Source organism: Mastigoproctus giganteus, chromosome 8, assembly GCF_048544385.1.
Source record: "Mastigoproctus giganteus isolate SK-2022 chromosome 8, ASM4854438v1, whole genome shotgun sequence".
NCBI lineage: Eukaryota > Metazoa > Arthropoda > Arachnida > Uropygi > Thelyphonidae > Mastigoproctus > Mastigoproctus giganteus.
The window spans coordinates 82,267,664-82,291,507 of record NC_143582.1 but is presented as its reverse complement, the minus strand read 5'-3'; the positions used below and the strand labels follow the sequence as shown (position 1 = coordinate 82,291,507).

The following is a 23,844-nucleotide window of genomic DNA, read 5'->3' as shown; positions in this document are numbered from 1 at the left end:
AAAGGAGGTAGCAAAGGAAATAAGCAAACCCTCAGGCATAATTATGAGAGCTTCTTTGGACTCACCAGAGGTACCCATAGACTGGAGATGTGCAAATGTGACCCCAATTCACAAAGGAGGATCAAAGGCTGACACAAGTAATTATAGACCTGTGAGTTTAACTTCTGTTAATGGAGGCACTGGTTAAAGAAGCACTGCAGGATCATCTAGACAAGACTTCAGTTATAGCTCGGACACAGCATGGTTTTATTAAGGGAAAGTCTGGACTGACCAATTTGATCAGATACTGTGATGCAGTCACAAAAGAACTGGATGCAGAGAATAACTTTGATATTATATATTTGGATCTTAGAAAGGCTTTTGATACTGTTGCACATGGAAGACTGCTGCACAAATTTGAGCAGTGTGGCATTGGAGGCAAATTGCTGTTATGGATAAAGGGATGATTGAGGGGGAGAAGAGAGAGAGTGGTAATCAATGGACGGTGCTCATCGTGGACTAATTTTATTAGTGGAGTCCCTCAGGGTTCAGTGTTGGGTCCATAATTGTTTTCTGTATTTATAAATGAAACTGATGATGGTATATCAAGCTTAATATACAATTTGCAGACGATACAAAGGTTGGGAGTATAACACTACTGACTCTATGCTGCTGTTGTTTGTTTATTTGGTTTTTAGGAGCATTAGCAACTAAGGCCATATTGCTCCGGGATATGCGGTGGTCATTCCCTGACCTTTCCGCATCCTCCGTACTCTAACAGGATCTGGAAAGGCTGAGCTGAAGGGCTGAGAGGTGGCAAATGAAGTTTAACATTGACAAATGTAAAGTACTACATATGAGAAACAGCAACCCCAGAGCACGTATCAACTCTGTGCTACTATACTGACAGTGGTAGAGAATGAAAAGGACCTGGGGGTAATTGTGCAGGCAGATATGAAGTTCTCTGAACAGTGCAGATTTGCTGCAAGAGTAGCTCATGGTGTCTTGTCAATGATATACAGGAATTTTTCTAGCAGGGATAAGGATGTGATTATTCCCTTGTATAAGGCAATGGTCAGGCCACACCTTGAGTACTGTATACAAATCTGGAGGCCTCATTTCAAGAAGGATGTAGAGCTGCTGGAGAGTGGCAATAAGATTAGTGAATGGACCAAAGGGTTGCTCTTACGAAGAAAGGCTTAAGTTTTGCAAATTACAGTGTCTGGAGACTAGGCACCGGCGAGGTGATCTGATTGTCATGTATAAATCCTTGAATGGTTTGAGCATGCTCAATGCCGATGGGATTCTTCCTCTTGCTCAGAATAATCACTTGAGAGGGCATAAATTCAGATTGAGGAAAGACAGATGTAGGGTAGGTGTGCGAAAATTTGCCTTTACCCAGTGGGTAGTTGGTTGGTGGAACAAACTTCCATCCCTTGTTGTGGAAGTTGATAGCCTAAATAAATTTAATGCTTAGCTGGACAGGTATTTCGAATGAACGGAGGGGTGAAATGGAAGTGGTTTTTTTTTTTTTTTTTTTTTTTTTGGCTGATGCTGCATAAGCTTGCTTTCTTGCATCATATGCCTCTATTAATGCTAATCCCAATGCTAAAGCTGCCAGATGGTTTAGAATGTTTAAAGATGGATATGATTAAATCACAAAAGTTCTGGAGCTCTGATCACTGCTTTCTCCACAGAAACCATAAAAACTGTTTCTGTAATTGTGAGAGAAGATCATTGTATAACAGCAAAGCAACTGGCAGAGATGTTAAGAATGTCAGTAGGAAGGATGCACGGAATTCTCCATGACCAATTGTATATGACACATGTTGGTACATGCTGGATTCCAAGACTACTCACACCTGAGCAACAGCAAGTTCAGATGGAGGTTGGTCAGGAGCTTCAATGGATGGTTACTGAAAATGGTGAAGTTCTTCAGGTGATAATGAGGCCTGGCTTCATCATTTTGACACAGAGATTAAACAGCATGGCTCTGTTTGGAAGTCTACATCATCTAACACTGAAAAAAAAACAAAAGTTATGGCTTCTGCAGGAAAGGTTATAGTCATCTCTTTTTTTGACATTCAAGGAATGGTTTACTAGCATGTTGTGCCACGTCAGATGACTGTTAAGGGACATTACTACAGAACTGTACTGCACTCTTTGTGGGATTACATTTGTTACAAATGAACACAACAGCACACATGCGATTAGATACTGCATCACAGCAATGTGAAACCTCACATTGCTCGTACTGTCATCAAGTACTTAGCCAGCATTTAGTAATGTGTTCCTCATCCACCCTATGGCCCTGACCTTGCACCCTGAGAATTTTTTTTCATTTCTAAAGTTAAAGAAGGCGCTGAATGGAAAACATTTCCAGTCATCAAAAGTTTAAAGACATCGGAGGCAATTCTCAAATTCACGTAAAAAAATGTCTTCCACCATATTTTTGAAGAATGGCAGAAACAATGGAGTAAGTGCATTTCATCAAGTGGGGACTATTTTGAAAAGGACCATAAAGATATGTTGTGAAAAAAATAATTATGATCCCTGTTTATTGAACAAACCTCATTATCCTTTTGTTGATTGATAGGCAATATTTTCTAGGGAAATCTTATTGGCATGTAAATCAGCAGCGTAAATGCTTCACTCAGCTGTAAGGGATGCAGAAACAGTTGTATGAGGGAAGACAGCAGCTTGCCCACTTTATTGCTAGACTTTGAACCACTGGTGTTGATATTAGTAAAGTGGGAATAATTTTTTGCATGAGCACCATGCAGTTTGGATGTTGACATTTCTAGAGCATCTTTTCCACATTGCTGTAAGTAATCGTCACAATGAAGTATGAATGTAATCCAAGGTGGATCTTTGTCTGTGAGGTCTCTAAGGATTTTATAGAAGTGACTATTCCAGCATTCTGTTAGGTTCTGTAATCTGAAGCTGATAGGCTCTAGATTTGTTTCTGGGATTGACCACTGCAGTCTTGTAGTAATTGTTAATTAGGATGAGTGGGGAGGTTTTTAATTTTATTTGCATAGTTAAGCAATAACTTCTTTCTTCTGATCCTGAGTGGAAGTTCATGCGACTCAACACACAGACTTTGAACTGGAGATATTCTCAATGCACCTAGAGCAATCCTAAGTTTGATAGAGGAGAGACATACCAAGGTGCTCACCCTAGCAGAACCATAAACAAGTGCTCCATAGTTTAGATGATATGTAATTAGGGACCTATATAAGTCGAGCAGGGTATAATGATGTGCTCCCCATGCTGTACTGAAAATGAATATTAGACAGAGAAGACAAATGTTGTTTATCACTGGCAAAGGATGGTTAATTGTAGCTCAGGCTCATGATGTATTTATTGCCTGTTATGTATGGAATGTTATGTTAGAAATGTATGGCTGCAGATTTCTGGTGAGATAATCTGTATCCATTCTGTGTCATCCACTGCTCAATGTTGTTTACTGAGATTTGCAGATGCCTCACAATGTAGTTCATGTGCTGGGAGTGAAAGGACAGGGTAAGATCATCAGCAGCATAGAGGTATGAATTGACAGTGTTTGGTACTGCTTGTAATGTTGTTTATTTGTACTGCAAATAATGTGTAAATGAGAACAGAGCCTTGTGAGAATCTGTCAACAGTGAACTTGGAAGGACCGATATTGAAGGAAGTTTTGAATAAAATGTGGTAAATGACTTCTAAAATCAACAGCATTTAGATCTCTTTGGATGCCATACCATCATATGGTATCAAAGGCTTTCTCTATATCAAGGCATCCATGACTAGATGTTGATTTCTAAAAAATGCATTTCAGATGTTTGATTTAGCCTTTATCACGAGATCTAAGAATGATCTATTTTCCCTAAAGCTAAACTGATTTTTATTGATCATGTTTCAGGATTCAAGATACTGAGAAGTTAGTGTATTATTTTTTATAGAGTTTTACTAAAGCAGTTGGTCAGTGAAATCAGTCTGAAATTATGGAGAACAGAATGATTTTTTCCTGTTTTGGGGATTGCTATTACCTAGTAAATGAATGTTCAGGGAAAATCTAACTGAAAAACTTCAACAGTGAAGATAGTGATTTTTGATTTAGATGTTTGAGCATGATAGGACAAATACCATCAGGGCCAGCAGATTGCTCTTTGAGGAAGATATGGATTCTTGCAGTTCAGATAGTGTGAGTGCCTGGTTATAAGCTAGCTGACAGCTTTAAAGCTCAGCTTCAATTTCTCAGCAGTGGATGAACTGGAATGATGGATGTTAATTTTTGGAATGGCAGATTATATGTGACTGAGGAAGACAATTCAGAAAACACAGCTCCCAAAGCATTTGCAATATCTGTAGGGGTAGTAATTTTCTTCCCATTCCAATTAAAAAGAGGAGAAGGCAATCTAAGATATTTATCATTTAACCACTTTATTTTTAACCAGATTATTCTAAAATCAGTATCTTTATTAATTGAGGAAGCAAATCTTATCCAGCATTCTTTTTTCTTAGCCTTTTGCCAGCTGTAATGGGCTTTAGCTTTAAGCTTCTTATAGTTAATAAGATTGATAGTGGAGGAGTATTTGCTGCATAAGTTCCATGCTGTATTCTTTACAATATTTTGCATTGTTACACTCCTCATTTCACCAGTGATTAATATATTTATGGCTTCTCATTTTAGATAGAGAAATGGCAGCTGTTGCAGCTATTAGAATTTGGGTAGCAATATGGTTGATAACAGTATTGATAGGGCTCAACAATGTGATCATCAAAAGAGCCATGGCTGGTATATGTTGTCCAATCGGCTCTGGAAAATTTACATTTCATTTGGGTTTCTGTAATGGAGTTGGAGATTCGAATTCTACATATTACAGATAGTGATTGCTGTTGAGAGGAATGTCGATTCCATTCAATATTTGGGAAGAGTACTGGAGAGCAAACTGAGAGATCTATTGCAGAAGTGACCCTGTAAGAAAATGGATGTATGTGGGTGAACCAGTGTTCAATATTGTTAAATTCTGTCTCTGTCTGTCCAGTAGCATTTCCATGAGTTGAGCCGACCGGGCTAGCCGAGTGGGTAAAGTACCTGCCCGGCAACCCAAAGGTCGCGGGTTCGATTCCCGCCTCGGGCTTGGATCAAAGTACTGCAAAAACCTTGGGAGGTGCAATATGGCCACAGAAGCCGATGCGCCAACAACTACCAAATCAAATCAATCAAAATCCATGAGTTGTACTTTCGTCTGCAAGGAGAGAATCCTATAATGGATGATGACCATTAATGTCTCCTAATAAACAGAAAGGAGATGGCAATTGTAGAAGGTCTTCCAGTTCCTGCATTGTACAAGGATGGCTGTGTGGAGATTGAGACAAATGTCAAGGCAATGCCAATCATAATATGTGCACAGCAGCTTCTAATGAGTTTTGAAAAGGAATGCGTTTACATTGGAATGACTTTAACTCCAGTAATCAATATATAGCTATCCCACCATGAGCACTCTTTGTAACAGTTCTGTCTTGCATAAAAAGCCATAGCTTTTTATGCAAGACAGAATTTGGTTTTGGTGCATGACACTGGTTCTGACTGTTTTTAATGCCCAGACTGTTTATAGTGACTGAGCTTCATTTTCTCCCTTCTTGGAAAGATTGGGCATCCAGTGTCCTTGTCATCTTCACTGGGTTCAGTATTTCTTAGATTTTGTTCTTAGGTGGAACTGAATCAATTTTCAGTTTTATAACATCTGACGATGTGCAAAGTGCAGTTGGTAGAACTGTGACTGGACCATTGCAGGCTCTGTCTACTACCCTCTGTTCATCAAGAATCTGTTTCGATTATGATCAGAGTATTTATTGGGCCCAATCTGCAATCGATAGGGAACTAAAACTTCAGTTTGTGTTGCCATGACTGATATTTTTGGGTGCATTAAGCATAATTTGTTTCTTTTGCTCTTGACACGTGACTTTCCATTCTACCCTGTACTTTTATAATTTTTTGCCAGAGTTCACAGGATTTCGAGTAGGTCAAATATTGACATTTGCAATTTGGACAGTGCAGCATTTCAACATAGTACTCCTTTTGCGTATCTGCTTTTGACCCACAGGTTTGGGCAGACTGCATCTCCATGACAAGCCTTTTGTGAAAAACCAAATTTTTGGAACTTTGTAGCATTTTACAGAATTCAGTATATTAGTATTAGTAGTGGCAAATTATGCAAGAAAGCAAATTTATACAGCATCAGCAAAAAAAAAATCCCATTTCAGCTATCCATCCCTCCACTAGTTTGTCTAGTTCTACCTTGACTTTTCCCCATCCAACTTTCCTAACAATGATGTAATTTTCCTTGGTGATTTTAATGTTCACCATTCATTGATTATAAGAGTGGTAACATTGTTGGTGGGGTACATGACGGTGTTAATGCTAGTACAACAACACGTTTTCTTGATACAAAGCATTTTATCATGTTTTAAGGATGTAACTTGTATTGTACCAGCATACAAAATGATGGCAGAAAAATTGTTTCAATTTTTAAAACATACTGTAGAGAGACTAGAAAATATGGGTCTTAAAGTTATTTGTGTTATTACAGATAAAAGTTGGGGCCAGGTCTGCAAAGCCTGATGTGTGAAATCCAAGAAGAGGTTGTAATTTCCTTGGTCAGCGAGGAAGAGATGCTCTTTGTTTTGTAGGAGACTCCACTTAGTCTGGTTGAGAGCATTTCTGTGCACATCGCAGTGTGGGTAGTCATACAATATGTGAACCCAGTCTTCATACTCTCTGCTGGAACAGTGGAGGTTATCAGTAAGACCAAGGTCTGTCAGAGACAATGGCCCAGAAGAAAGGTCTTAAGACTGAACTTTGCAGGCAGCCCAGCATGATATCTTTTGATAGAGTGATAGGGCTTTGTACTTGGTTTGAATAATAACAGGCCTGCCCTGAAGGTAGTTTTGGGTGCAGTGGTAAAGATTTATCAGGTCCTTCATGTGTCAGAAACATTGCAAGACACTCTGCCACCAAAGAGTGTCAAATTCATCTTCAAAGTTGACAAAGATGGCTAGGAGTAGTCATTGTCATTGACTACTGCCATAATATTATACAAAATTGGATCCTATCCTATATGCATTGCCTTTGCTTCAAGGCGAACTGGCTGAGCCAAGATTGGCATTTAGGTAGTGTGTGTGCCCAATACTGGCAGAAGGATGGTGCACCTGTAGGATTTAAGATTGGTAAGGGGTTTGTCTGGGGCTTTGGGAAGTAGCTGAAATACAGTTTGTTTTGAGTGTTAGGAAAAGTGCTTGTTTCTAGACATTTGTTGAAGAGCTGGAGGAGTGGCTATGGATAGAGGTTTCCAAATTTCTTTGTGACATCCTCCCCATGGAGATCGGGTCTGGAGCTTTTCCTGACTTGATTTTATTGAGTGTAGTGAACAGTTCATATCTGAAGAATGGAAGTTCTTGTAGGTCTCAGGAGCAGGCTTGATTCCTGGTTCTGATGCTGTCAGTTTGCATTTCCGTCAAGGGTACTGGTAGAAAACTAGTGCCCAGGACTGGACTGTGGCTTCCCAAGTAAGGTGGCATTTCATCTTGATCAGTAGTTGTGTCATGATATCATAGGTGTGGAGTTTGTGGCATATAATCTTGTGCACTAGGCCCCAGTGGTCTGCATTTCTAAACATAAAAGTGTTACTTGTACCAGCATCTTTACTAACATCATATCATCTAAACACTATTGGCACAAGCTTGTTATTCTCATGTTATTCCTTGGAATTTCAAAATTATCAGCTATACACATGCATTTGGCCCCAACATGAGCTTCAACAAAAGATCTGGTATGCATTCTATTAATTGTAATTTGCAGAATGATGGCCACTGCCACAATATCATTTTGGCAGTGGCCATCATTCTGCAGAAAATGTACAAACTTTTTGGGCCTAATTAGTTGCAGAGTCTGCAAATGATGTATTTTCCTCTTTGTTTTTCATCCCTTACAATTTCTCTTACTTAAGGGTTTTGACTGATCCTATGTAAGCCTGCATATGTAAGATTGCAAAATTTTGTCAATACCGATATTATTCCAAATTTGTAACTGAAGCTATACAATGAATACTAATGTATGACAAATATATTACTTTAAGTGTAAATTATGAATTGTCACAGCCATAGGTAAATATGAATTAAATACTTTATTCATCACTGGATAGCGACTTAGGTTGATTTTTCCAGTTTTTGGAAAATAAATCATATAGTCTTAATCAGCGGTTATCCTAAGTTACTTTCATGTATTTGGTTAACTTTATTTAATTTTTTAGTGCCTTTTCATGATTAACAGAGCCAATACAATAAAAATACAGTCGGTCCTCGTATAACACGTGTTTACATTACACGAATTCGATCATACACGATTTATAAATAGGGGAACGATATCTTATATAACACGAACCGAATTCGCTTATGCACGATTCGCCTTTGTGTTTACAAGAAATGGCAGTCGAATGCGGAATCACCCCAACAGAACGCAACACGATAGGAATGAAGAAGATTCTGAAAATGTATTTATGTGTTTTATATCAGTGAAGGGGAAACACATTTCACCATAATAACGTAAAAACCAACACAATTCCAGCTATCGGTATAATCGCAAATGCAATTAGATGGAGTTTACTACCAGTTTATAACAGATTCCACTAGCAGAAACAAAACTGGAAATTGTTTTTATTGTTTTATGGTAGTAACCCCCAGAAATGTGCTTTAGTAAAATGTGGGGTGTTAATAGTGTATCTCGGCCTTTACGGTGTTGTTTATTCAGTTGCTACCCGCGCGCAGCTTTGTTTATGTGTATCAAGCGTGCCTCCTCATTTTGTAATTGTGCTTTATTCCCTAAAAATTAATAAAATACTTAAAAGGTGTGAAAAGGAAGTGTCCTGGTGAAGACACTGCAGATTCAGAGGAAAAAAAAAAAAAAAAAGCAATATCGATAAACAAAGGCGGACTGGATCAAAAATTCTTACCCGGGAAAATTTATAGTGGCCTCATACTACGGTTTATGGCCAAAATCACACCGGCCTCCGGCCCACCGGGATTTCCCGGGTAAGGCTTATGGCCAGTCCGCCTCTGTCGATAGAGAAAAAAATATGAAATTGTGAAACGCTTTGAGCGAAATGAAAGACCGTGTGATATTGCACGTGCTGCAGACCTAAATGAGGCAACGCCGAGAATTACAAAGAATGCGGAGAAAATAAAAACAACTTTCATAGTGGGAACAACTCAAAGTGTAATTAAAATCCATTAGATTAAGACACAAGAATTGGAAGGGATGGAACGGCTGTCATCTGTTTGGATAGAAAATCAAACAAAAAACAAGTTTGCTTGCGATAGAAGCAAAAGCATTAGCAATATTTTATTACGTAATAGTCGTAATAAAATACTTACGTATTTTATTACGAATATTTTATTTAAAATAATTTTTTTACGAATAAAATACGTATTTTATTCGTAAAAAATACTTTTTTAGTATTAAAAAATATAAAAATACTTTATTATAATATAATAAAAAATATTTATTTTTTTATTATTTATTATATTATAATAAAAAAAAATATTATATTTTTTATTACGTATTTTAATCGTTATAAAATACGTAAGTATTTTATAACGATTAAAATTACCCGGTTATTTATTGTGTTTGGTAATGTTTTGGTTCCAAATGTGTGTTCAATCTTGGGTGGTCGGCACCTAACCCCACTTTTCCCATAGGGCCTGTTGTTTATATTGCACGATTTTGCATTGCACGAGAGTTTCTAGGAACACAACTATCGTGCTATACGAGGACAGACTGTATTACTCAGTGTTCTTTCATTATTAAAGACCACTGACAATATATTTTTTTAAAAAATAATAAACAATAGGATTAAATAAAATTCACTTACAACATCTCCTTTTTCTCCTTTTTCTCCTCTGCTACCAGTTTTGCCCTAATAAGATATGGAAGATATGGTTTGTTCATTTTGAGTTCATATTCTTTAAGTTACATGAATGCAAAACCAATTCTGGCACCTGTAACTACTAATCCATGCCTCTTCCAGGATTCAGAATTAGAAACAATACTTTTACACAGTAATAAGTAGCTGCATTATAATTATACAGTTACTTATTATTCTAAAGAAGGAGCTAATAAGTCTATCATTATTATTTATGAAAATTTCATTTTAAATTAAAGCAATAAAAATGAAAATTTACATGCTTTTATTCTTGTGACCAATGAAAAATTAATAAAAAAATTTTAATAAAAAAATTTTAATAAAAAATTTAATAAAAAAATTAATTAAACAAAACAAAAAACTAGAAATGATGTAAATGAACAGTAATCTTATTAAGCCTAATCTATTTAACCCTTTTCAATCCAGAATTATTTTCACTGTCTTCCCCATGCAGTCTAGCACTAAATGAAAAAAGAAAAAAAAACAAAGGAAAAAATTGCTTCACAGTTTTTTCCAGATGAAGCATTATCCCTGAGGGGAAAGTCAAAAAGTAGGTTTTCTAAAATATGGAATATTAGCTAAGCCATAAATACATGAAGATTCATTTTGTTGGCTTTTATTTTTTTATTTTTATTTTAGATCCACTTTGAATTCCTTTTATTTCCTATTTTGTTATTGGTAGGGATGTAATCAAAATAGTAGCAGAAATCTTTTGCTGCTATATAAATCCTTGAAAAATAGAATTTTGTCTGTCTCTCATACAGACAAATATTACTTTATATTAGTTGTTTTTTGGTGAAGGTAAAGAAAGAGTATGAAAAACTATCCATAATCTATTGGAACCCTATTGGCAGACCATTTTCATTTAGCCTTGACTGATTCAAATCATTACATCAATCAATCACTTAAATCTATGCTGTTATAGTCTGTTACACTTATGTGGCAATCAGCTTGTCGTCTGTTACTTGCACATGTCACTCAATCACTCGTTAGCATACTCTTATTCACTATTATGCTATACAATGTTAATTTTATGCAGCCCACCTGTGTATTGTGGCTGCATAAATTACTGAAACAAACCATGTTTGGTTTGCCATCAGTGCTTTCCTTCAGTTCTTCAGTCAGTTAATTGACATTCCTGCTTGATAGTTAGTTACATTTGCACCATCCAATATGTTATGAAAATGGCATAGAAGATACCTAGCTTTTTAACTTTGCATTCAGCAGAATTCCAAGTATCAGAGACTTGCTTGATATTATATTTGGTACTTCACGCAATTAGTCATGTAAGTGAATCACAGTTCCTGACTTTTATACAACTGCATGTGGGGGTAATACTATTCTCCTCTCCCACAAAATATTGATTTTAATAGTAAGATATGGGAGGAGTACTATTTCCTCCCTTTTTTGCAATTGTATAAAAGTAGGGAACTGTAATTCACTTAGTAGTATCAGGGACTTGCTACATAATTGAATATAAGGGCAAAAAGGGAGGGAAATAGTACTTTCCCATATCTCGCTGCTAAAATGGAAATATATTTGTTATAATATTGAATATAATATTTAATATAATATTAAGTAACTCCCTGTTATCCAACATTCCCCCACCCCATGCTACCAACTGTTTTTTCTCCCCTCCCCACAATTTTGATCAGAGCAGTTTTACCTGTGCAAGTGAGGGCTGCTCTTCATTCTTGCTACTGGAGTTTGATTTCCCTTCAACAGCCATGTTTCATACTAAATTTTTGCAGCCTACTGTAGTTTCGACAGCAATGGCAACTTATGTGTCAAATTTTTATCAACGGCATAAAAGTTAGGTTTCCTCATATGTGACTGAAAATAAATTTGCCCCTGAAAATCAGTTTGCTGTTGATAAAAATTTTAGACTTCAGTTTGCTTTACAGTTAACAGTGGGCTGCAAAAATTTGCAGTGAAACATGGCTGTAACATATATGGAGGCAAAGCCAGCTCCAATAGCAAAAATGAATCTTGAATCCCACATAAAACAACTCCGATTGGGAAAGAAGAAAGTCATGTCATTTTAGAAATTTTTGAATGACCCCACACACAGAAATGAACAGTAAAATGCTAGGTACAATCTTGTCCCATTAGTAAAAAGTAGACACGTCACTTCGTCAATTGCCAACATGGGCTGTTCACAAGTTTATTTAGATGTGGTTGGGTAAATTTGCAAAGTGGCCAGTTTTAGGTACATTCAATATGAATAATCAGCACTCTATCAACACGATTTCCTGTTATGCGTTCAGTGTTGCTGACTGAGTCCATAACAGGAAACCTTGTAGTGGGAATGGAGTTTTCCATGGTTTCTGTATTCTCTTTCTTTACCTTTGCCATTTTTTTTTTAAATTTAGTAATATTAAACAGTAATTTAGTAATATTAAATTTATTCAAATTCTGAATCAGAAAGTTTTCTCATAACAGCCTTTCTTCATTTCAGAAAGGCTGTTATGAGATGCTGATGCCATGTCTAAATACTTCATTTCTAACACAGAATATAACATTCTCTGTGACTTCTAAAATGAAGGAAAAAAATACTGCATATGGTTAACAATTGAATATAAACATTAGTCTTGTTTTTCCCATTGTTTATATGAAGAAACGTGAAATGTTTATATGAATATAAATAGATGGCAGTATAATTACACAAGTAGCATGAAAACAAATTTCTTAACTAGCAACAGTGACTATCATGGCTGATATGACATCAGACCATAAAGGGTTAAAGTATATAGTTGAAGTGGTAGTTTTGTAATTCCTATATATAAAGTATACAGGAATTACAGTTTACATTACACTGCACTGAGGTTAACAGAAATTAATTTAGAAGCATTTAAGAAAGTACATTCAAGCTTCCTGAGTGTGCTTCAATTTCTTTTCCTGTCGGGATTTCACAAATCCCACTATCTTTGAAAGCTAGTGCTTTCAAAAGTAGCAGGATTTGTGAACTGAAATATCAATGAATAGATAATGGAACAGATTAAAGGATTTTTTGCTGGTCAGTATGTGAAGTTTTCACACTTCATCCTGTCATAACTGTAGCAGAGTCAAAATTGGCTCAACAGCAATTGTCACCTTAGAATGTGTTCAATTACCCTATGTCAGAAATACCTTTAGCAGTCAATGCTAATGGTTTGAACCTCAACTCTCTCTCTCCCTCTCTCTCTCTCTCTCTCATTTGGAATTTCCAAGCATGTATTTATTTTCAAGGTTATACAATAAATTTTCAATTTAACAAATTGCGGAAATAACAGTGTCCACTAAACCAAACTTTTAGTTTATATGAAACCTAGTGCATAACTGCCTTAGTCTAATGATATTTACTATCGGTTAAAATATTTACAAAATAATAAATTTAATTTGCAGCTATTGAGGAGGTTGGCCTTGCTTTCATTTATCAACACAGTATCCAATAATTAGAGAGAAAAAGTAATATATTATATGAACCATTTTTATTCTCTTTTATGACCATCAAAGTAGCTTATTGAAATACATTGTACACAAATTGTATTTACAATTCCTTCAGTTATAGAGAAACTATAAAAAGTCTAAATTCATATATGTGGTAAAAAGCCAAATTTGGATTGAAAATTGTGCAAAAGATAAAAAGTTCTGAACTTGTATGAATTTGGCTTATAGTGATATAATTCATTTAGCATCATCAACAAGAACTGCATTGTAAAGTTTTCCCATTACAGTACTATTTTATAGTTTCCATCAGAAAACTATAGAACAGTAACGAAAACTTCACCGCATTTTTTTTTTCATGAGCATTACTGATAAACTGGTTTCAAAGCTTTAAAAATTTAATCTCTTTTACTTTACACAGTTGCTAAGTGCAATAAAATACAGTGCAGTATTACAATGTTTAATGTTTTTTTTTTCATAGTACAGTGTTTTTCTATAATATTCTGCAACTTTGACAACTACATGTAATTCTTTCAAGTTTATCAGACAGCAGATTTAACAGACAGTCCTTTCCCCATATACTCCATTAATTTGACATTTTACTGTACTTCATTTATTGATTTATTTAACCCCCCCCAATTTCTTATAAGTTAGTGATTATAATATGTAGGTGTACAACATTGCACATTTTTATTATTTTTTTTATTTGTTTCATTTTTTCCCCTTAGAAACTGCTCTGCTAGTCCCATTTCTATATATTTTCATTAAACTTTTTCAGGTTTATGTGTCAAGGGAAGATTTGAGAAGTTTGTGAAAGGTAATGGTACAGTATCAAAAATTTTCTATACTTAATGTATAACACTTCAAGTAGTAACTCACCAAGTTTCATGCAGCTTCAGTATTGTCTTTTTTTAATTACAGGTCCTGAAGTCAACAAAGTTGTGTGAATGAGGAAAGATGGACAAAATCGATCAGTGTGATTTCATTCAATATTTTGGAAGAAAAGGGACTAATGACAAAGGCAATTTGTGAGGATAGTTACAACATTGGGGGAGGATGTGTCTTCCTATTCCATGGTTAAGAAGTGGGCAGTGGAATTTAAATGAGGGAAGGATAGCCTGGAAGATGAATCATACGGTGGAAGACCTGCAACATCCATCACTCCAGAAGTTGTTGACAGTGTGCATGATCTGGTGATGACTGATTGACGAATGACAGTCTGGTATATTGCCAGTGTCTTGGGCATCTCATCTGAATGCATGCACCACATAATAACAGAAGTTTTCACTATGAAAAAAGGTGTCAGAACAATGGGTCCTAAAAATTGTTGATGGCAGATGAAAAATGAACAAGAGTTGTCAAAGCAAGTAAATAGTTTCATTGTTTTCAAGCAGATCTAGCAATTTCCTTGCAAGGTTTGTGACCATGGATGAGATATGGATCCATTACTTTTAGCCAGAGACAAAGAAGCAGTCCAAACAATGGTAATACAGCTTTTTCCCCTCCAAAGAAAGCCAAGTTGATTGCTTCTGCTGGAAAGCTGGTGGCATCGGTTTTTTGGAATGCTGATGGAGTGTTGTTAGTGGATGACCTTCAGAAAGGCTAGGCAGTCACAGGAGCATATTACACAGGTCTTGCATGAAAATATCAAAGATAAATGGTGAGGAAAACTCAGCAAAGGAGTCTTGTTCCGCCAGGACAATGTGCCTGCTCACAAGGCTGTCACTGTGCCTGCTCATAAGGCTGTCACTGTGCCATTGCCATGGCTGCACTGCTAAGTGCAGCTTTGAAATCTTGGACTATTCTCCATATTCACCAGATCTAGCACTATCAGAACTTCACCTATTTCTTAGGGCATGGAGTACTATGCAGGCATCTATAAATTGAAAGTGACTGTGCTGGTGCAGAAAAGAACCATATCCGGGCTCTCTTTGTTGGTCAATGGCGAGAGAGAGAGAGAGAGAGAGAGATGGAATGATAGTACTAAGAATCACATTACAAACAAATTCCTTCCACATGTAAATCTTGGTCCAGATAGTTTAGTCCAAATTTAAACACCACCTTCTTCTTGACAAGATGCAAGATGTGGATAATTTTTGCAAAGTTACATGAGTTAAGATTGTCGACCGTTCCACTTGCATCTGTGGGAAAGATGAAACTTGGGGACATATATGACTGTTATGAGTACTCCGATCTTAGGGAGGAATTAACAGCAGGGTTGCCCATCTACATGCATTGAATCTGGATGTGAACAACTTCTGGTAGGAATAGAGGCAGATTTCAAATCCTTAGAAGAATTTGCGTCCAGATATTTCGAAGATGGTTAATCTTGTTACAAATAGAGGAGCAAAGAAATTAATTGCTGCATCATGTAATGAAGTCTAGTGGCTGACTGGAGAACAACCAGGTTGACTGATCATTAGAATGGATTTCAATATTTCAACAGGGCAGGTGCAATATGTGCAGTACTGTTCTAATTATAGGTGGTCAGTCCCTGTGCGGGCAGTGACACCTAAATCATTTCAGAGAGAAAGACAATCTTCTCCACATAATGTAAAGGACCATCGGTTGCAGCTACGTGCGTTTCAATTATATTGTTATGCACTGCATCAATCTTCCTGCAGAGACAATTAATCGCTCTACTAACCAACAAATGTGGACTAACAACATGTACAGGTAATTCACATGCATTAGTCTCAGATAAGGAATGTCTGTGTAAGGTACTATGTATGGTATTGTAAATATATGGTAGGATTGCCTCAATTTGGCAGGAGGTGGCAAAACAATAAAAAAATTTTAAAAATACCTGGCTGACATCCATTTTCACATCAACAGTGATGTAATTACTGCAGTAGATGCATTCCCGGAGATCCAAAAGAAAACTTCCTTTGCAGCTGGAATCAATGCATTGCAGCATCGGTGGCAAAAGTGCAGTAAGTCCAAAGGGACTCAAATAAACCCTTCATACTCAGGTCATGAACTTTTCAAATGCCCCTTGTATGTATGCACATTTTCGTGTGTGAGTCCTGAGGAGTATGCACATATTACGCATATGTTTTTCAAAGTCATTTAAAATAATGCTGAATTATTTTGAAATTTTCCAGTAAGTACTGCCATCTCTAAGCAATCAGTGTTTCTAGACAGTTTTTTCTAGAATTAAGTATAGAATTTCAGCATGAAAATAAATTTTAAAATCAGAGGAGTTTGTGTCATCTGTCAGCCCATTTTCTGGTTTTAGTTTATCCACATGCAGAAGACAGTATTTTATCTCACATTTCTTTGAAAGAGAAGCAACAAGTTTTTTAAGGTTTTTTTCAAATTTTGTTTGATTTTTTTCTAATTTTTTTACATTTGTTGAGAGGAGGAAATAATTTAGTTATTCATAACATATTAATTAAATGTATGTGAAAAACACTATAAACCATGTGATTTATTTAAGGGAATTTTATTGGATAAAAAATATTATATAAAGTGAGTATTCATTGTTTAAGTTGCCCACAACATGATGGTTATACCTAGGGTGAGCAGACGACTGTTTTTATGGGATTTCTCAATTTCGGGCATAATGCTCAGTGCTCCCAAAAAAGTTTAGGGATTGCTATTTTCTCTCATTTTTCATGTAAAGTTATTTTTCTGAACTAAATATATGAAGTTTATTTATATATAATTAAATTATTTTAAATATTATTTATATATAATTATTATTAATATATAATTTTGTTAATTTAGTATGGCAATGATCATTATGATAATACATGGAGTTGGCTTTGCATTAGAAACACCTACTTAATATCTCATGTGGCCCCCTTTTGCTCTTAATATAGCCCATACATGTCTTAGCATGGATTCCACAAAGTGTTACAGGGTGTACTCTGATGCTACTCATGTGGTGCACAATGTGTCCAGTAATGTCCACACATTGTTAGGCGGATGGTAGTAGCATTGAATATCCTTTACCAGTACTTCCCAAACATGCTCAATCTGACTGTGAGATCAAGTGAGTTGGGTGGCCATGGGAGGAGAGAGAGAGAGTTCAGTGTCATATTCCTGAAACCAGTTAGCAATGCACCATGGCACAAGGCCTGCTGGGCCTTGTGGCATGGTGAATTGTCTTTAGGATAAATTGTCTAGATACACTGTCATCTACTTGATCAGCAACAATAGAAAGTTAGGTGTTCCATCAAGCTGTTGAATAATGGTGATCAGAGGACCTAAAGAATGCCGTAAAATTAGTCCATAACACAACTGCTTCCATCCTGCTGAACACCAAAAGTGTATCCAGGTGATATGGCCTCACTGTCTTTCTTCAAATGCAGATATGCCCATCAGTATGAGAGAGTTGGAAACGGGATTCATCAGATTTCCACATGTTATTGGTCAGTGTTGGTGCTGACATGCCCATGCAAAGCAGAGTTTCCTCTGTCTTGCAGTGAGCATGGGTACTTGTGATGCCCACTGACTGTTACAGCCTATACAAGCTAGTGTCCAACACATAGTCCATGTGGATATTGATATTGATCTTGCTATTCCTATGTTGTACTGGCTTAACTGGACATACCGTGATGTGTTATGAAATGAGACACATGATGCTCACTGGGTGTCAAACACATGTGGCTGCAATGTGTGACTTTTGGCTTGTTCTATGGTGTCATGGTAGACTTGTGACACCAAACAGGAGCAATTAACAATTTTGGTTGTTTTAGAGATACTGGCATATGCATGGCTTTCCACCCCAATCATTCATTGTTTGAAGTCAGAAAAGTCTTGATGTCAACCCATTCTTCCTTAGACACTCAAAAACTGATCACTACATCAACACTGCGCAAACTACAAACTTTATACCAGCCATTCCCAACTTTGAGCTTTTGCCAACATCACATACTAGTCCATTCCTATACATGGGATTGTTGCTAATGCAATGCTAACTTTAAACAAGAACTAATACATTTTACATCTAACAATGTAAAAGTGCATGGACACTGCAATAAAGCATGGATACAAACTGTATGCTTGCTTGCTCATGCACTGATTGCAGTGGCCATGCACATAGTCCATGATAAAATATAATTAAAGTTACTGATAAAATAAGCATGGAATATTTTATTTCAATTCAGTAAAATGCCTATGCATAAATGAATTTATAAAGAAGAACATTTGAAGGAATGGACATTAATCAAAAAATATTTCATTGATGAAAAAGTTGAATGCATAACATTTTCAAATATTGGATATTATATAAAACCTCACTTAATATAAAGAAAACATATACAAAATTATAAAAGCAAAACTACAAATTCTGCTTCTCCCAGCTTTTCGAGCATCTCCATTGCAGTAGACCTGGAGGAACGTAGTTTGATTACTGTAAGCAGGACCATGTCAAGCCATCTCAACACCAGGACACAAATTGGCACTCACCAGGTTCTTCAAAATTATTAAATTCTGTTTTACCGAACGGTATTTAGTACAATGAATAATTAAAATAAACTGTGAAAATTTTTCCCCACCCCATTTTTATTAGCACTTTTAACAAAAATGGGTACCAATCTTTAAAAAATGTGATCAAATAGTGCAATACTCAAGAAGTCTTGAAGCTGGGTCAATAAATCAGACGAGATATATCATACACAAATCTTATGGTTGTATAAATAATCATCTAACATTTTGAAACACATCCTCCTATCCTACACTGCTATCATACCAATATATTTATTAGGAAAATTGCTCCCGGTTTATGGACTTTTGCTTTACAAAATACTTTTCAGAAATGTATTATGTTCATAAATTGGAAGGTTACTGTATTCATTATGTACATTTCATTTTGAACATTTTCTCACTATTTCATCACAAAAATGCTCTCTTGTGATGCTAGTTCACGTTTGTAGAAAGAAGTTTGTGGAGAAAATGCCCAGAGTTAATACACTGATATGTAGTGATGAAAAACTTCAAGAATATAAATTTGAGAGGATTAAGGATAACATTTACAGTAAAATGTTTGAAAGAACTGGAGAAAAAAATTAAATTATTCTTTTTATTTCATTTACACATATACACCAAAAAAATACAAACTTTTATTCAGTATTGAATCAGGGCCCCTTCGTTTTGAATAACAGCAAGTGTGCGGCATGGCAATGGATTCTATAAGGTGTTTTTGTGCATTTTGGTCTAATTGTAACCATTCTTCCCATAAAATATTGTGTAGCTGCTACAAAGTTGAAGTAGGATTTTGTTGCCAAATAGTTCTCTCTCTCTCTCCAGCATATCTCACACATTCTCAACAGGATTGAGATTAGGCGAATGTTGGGGCCAGGGAAGATAGTGAAAATCCATGTTGCGTTCTCTGAACCATTCTTGCACAATTCTGATGTGTGGTTGTGTTGTCGTCCATAAAGTGGCCATTACCTTTGGGATAAAAGTGTAACCTTGCAGGGTACAGTAAATCTGATGCAAAATTCAGGCACACCCTGGATGATATTCGACCTTCCACTGCTATCAACATTCCCCATATCACGATACCACCTCTAGATGTTGTCTTACAAGGAAAGCAGGGCCCATTGCTTCATGAGGTTCTCACCACACTCCCTGTCTACCATTAGGGCAAAACAAAGTGTATCATGATTTGGGTGATCACATGACTGTTCCACTGTCCAATCATGATGTTCTCGGCACCACTGCAAGCAGATTTTTCTGTCATTTCTCTGAAATAAATGGCTTCTAAATAAGCAGGTGACTACCAACACCCAATTTCTTCCTTGTGCTGGTATGGGTTGAAATAAGGCAGTTATGGGCTTGGTTGAATTCTGATCTTATTTGCTGCCTACTGGATGTACTATATTTTTTTCTGTATAGTCCTCCTTAGAGTACGATGGCTTCGCCCTTGAAGTATTTTTCTTTTCTGCCACTTTTACACCTTTGAGATGTGGAAGAACCTCTTGCTTTCTTGTCATTAAAAACTTTTAAAATGGATGCGGTTGAGAAACCAGTTATGTATTTTGTTTCTTGAAGCAAGAGAAATTAGAACATATGCAAAAATAATTAAAAATCTTATATTAAGATTTCTTTTTTTTTAAAATTCGTGACTCCTGGCAAAACATACAACCACAATAAGATCCTTTTCAAAATATGATAAAACAAGCATTTTACCATTCTCACTTCAAATTACTGCAGTCTTCATATTCAACAAGTTAACTTGTTATCAGCCCATGTCACAGTTTTTTTTACATCTATTTGCATTTTGCTGTCTTCTGTCTGTGATTGTCTTAATACAAAGGTTTGTATTTTTTTGGCCAGTGTGTGTGTGTATAAAAAACACATTACAGGTTATAGAAAAAACACATCACATTATAAAGAACATTTTTTTTTCTTCTAAATTTAAATTCTTAAATATATGAATAAAATAGGTGGAAAATATATAAAGTAATGAAGCCTTACAAAATATACAGAACCAGCACCCCTTATCCAGAAAGCTTGGAACTTTCTGGATTTTGGGAATTACCAGATTTTGGGTCCTAAGCAAGAGAAATTAGAACATAGCCAATAATAAATAATTAAAAATCTTATACAGTATTAAGATTTATTTTAAAAAGTATGCAATAAGTATACTAGAACCTATAAAATGAAGGTGCATGTGTGATTAAAATGTATCAGACCTCAACTATGGCAGGGATTAAAATTTTGCTTTCTCAAATATCAGTACTTTTTACAACAAACATTAAATATTTAAATTAGATATTAATACATTCAGTGCAACCTCAGTATAATGTGATTGTTGCAGATAATGTAAGTGTTGGAGATACCTTTTAACACCTACATTATATCCTGAAATAACATAGTTTTTATAATTTTTAATATGAATATGACCCCAAAAAGCATTTTTATTGTAAGCAATTTCATTTTGTGGTGTGGGTTAATTTTCATATTTCAAGTTCCTCTGTCTGACTCTGTTTCTCTCTTTATTCTCCCTTCCTTCTCTTCTCTCCTTTTCTGCTTGCTCAATGGGATTTCTAACTGGGAGCAATACCCATATTGCTTTATTGCCAGAAAAATAACTGTTCATGTTAGCTATGGAAACAAAACAAAGATAATATTCGTGGCAAATGGTCAGCTTTTCCTATGACATGCCTGTCATCCTCATAATACATAGTAGCCCATCAATAGCCAGTACAACAGGGGAATTCACTGCAAAACAATTTTTTTTTTTTAACCTGTTAGAAAGGAAATATCTCTTTGCCATGTTGACATAGTTGTTCCAAGTTCTCCCTCTATGACAGTGTATGTGTGAGTGGGGGAGAGTAACTGCTTTGTGACACTATGGTAATTGTTCTATGGAGGAGCATATGTTCCCAGGTGCATCTTTATGTTTAATGGGTGGTTCAGTATGTGTTTTTATATCTTTATGTTAAAACACATACTGAACTCTTTTATGAAATGTGATATTCTTACTGAGCTATATCAAGTTATTTTTGTTAAAATAACTTTATATAGTGAACATAAATGAAGCTTATCTCCCTTTATCATCTCCATTTGATACCGCAAAGTAACAGAACTTGATTACAGAATAAAACGTATTAACATTCAATTCTTTTTAGAAAGACATAAGTGTTAAAAGTTTCTTTCAATAAACAAATTGATAACATATTCATGCTAAGCAGAGTTGGATAGTGGTGCCTTCTGAAGGTCCTTTCATTACTCAGAAAGTGGGTTTTGGAAGGGGTTTCAGACCAACAATAGCAACATAAAAGTTTTAAATTTAAAAGAAAGAAGTATACATTATTTCCCCCTTCATTATGCAAGTAATGTATTCCAGGGTAACTTTGTGCCTTTAGCAGATTTTTGCCATTCTCCATGTGATTTCAGAGCTTCAAAAAAGGATGTCATGTGGTTGTTTTAAAAATGAAAAAAATGTTTACTTTTCTGAGTTTAACCATATGCAATTACCACGGCAGTGATGTAGTGTTCTTTTATTGCTTCTCTAATTGAGACATGATAGGTAAAAAACTGAAAAAACAAACATCTACACTGTTATAAATAAGACTTATACCATTTACTCAGAGATAAGTCTTATTTATAAAAATTTAATTGTCTGATAGGAAGAATATACCACACAAGAGTATACTGTAGATTGTCATCAGAAAAGACTTTATAATATTAACTATTCATCAAAGGATACATGGATTATCCAATAAATTATCTTTTTTTTGTTTGCTTTTCACTCTTTCTTTAATTTTGTTTATTTTTATTATTTATTTATTTACTTTTAATAGCTGGGTATCCTCTTAGGTTGTTGGTCTAAATTTTTCTCCATAATAATGCAGTAATTATGCAATAATATCAATCATGGGAAAAGCACAGCTGGCTTTTCCTATGTAAAACAGACCCAATCAAAATTAATTAAAAAGTAATGGTCTGCAAATTTTTAAATGGCCAAAGGGAATGATATGCTGTATAGAGTAACAGAAGTGGTAAAAATTGGAAACAACACTTTGCTGTTACTGAACAGTGCAATGGGCTTTAAGAATTTGCCACGAAACATGACTATAAAACAGATGTGGAAGGTGAACCATTTATGATGGCAAAAACCTTCACCATAATCTCTAGCAGTACGCTACTGGAGGTCATTGAGGAAAGGCTGTAAATGGGATGGGACAATAAAAAGGAATGAAGATAAAATTCAGTAACTCAGAATTATTCATACATTAAGAATTTGCAGATAAAGGAACCACTAGGTGACAGTGATCGCAGTGTGGGATTTTCTTAAAGATGTAACTACCATCAAGGCTAAAGGGAAGGGTTTTTGTTTTCGTAAAGGTGACTACAGTGGTCTCGGACAGTTTTTAAATTCTATACAGTGGAATCAACTAATGATGTTAAAAACAGCGAATTCTAAATGAGAAACCTTCAAGGAATTAATCTTGGAAGCTACCAGGCTTTCATACCAACTAAGAAATACTGTTCAAGGTTCAGGCCTAAATGGATGTCAGATGAATTAATGAGGCTCTTGGCAGAGAAAAAAAATGTATGGGATGCATATAAATTATCAGGTGACACAGAAGCCTATGGAAGATATAAGCTAGTCTGTAATCAAGTCACAAAAGATGTTAGGCAGGCGAAGGCAGATTATGAGAAATCTTTGGCAAAGGACGCAAAGAAAAACAGCAAAGGGTTCTTTACATATATGTAAACTCTAGAAAGAAGGGGTGAATCAGATCGGTCCACTTAACATAGATGGTTCAACTATTGATGATCCTGCTCAAGTAGCTGACAAACTGAATGAGTATTATTATTATTATTAGCCATATGGTGCAAGGAAGCACGAGGCTTATGCTGCACTGGCCAAAAAAAAAAAAAAAAAAAAAATTCCCACATTACCCTGAGAGAGAGAGAGAGAGAGAGAGAGAGAGAAGTAGGAGGGAATCACCAAGAAAGAGAAGAATGATTATATCCAGCCTAGGACCCTGGCTTTGCCAAGCCCCTACTC

The 23,844-nt window shown here is 35.7% G+C and overlaps 1 protein-coding gene across 1 annotated transcript in view; it reads right to left on the bottom strand.

Annotated features, from left to right (window-relative positions):
* Positions 1 to 23,844, bottom strand: part of LOC150081680 (uncharacterized) — an 833,960-nt gene that overhangs the window by 360,898 nt on the left and 449,218 nt on the right. Inside the window, exon 15 of the mRNA XM_090380284.1 lies at positions 9,894 to 9,938. Coding sequence (XP_090236410.1) covers positions 9,894 to 9,938 — 45 coding nt within the window. The remainder of the gene's footprint in view (positions 1 to 9,893; positions 9,939 to 23,844) is intronic.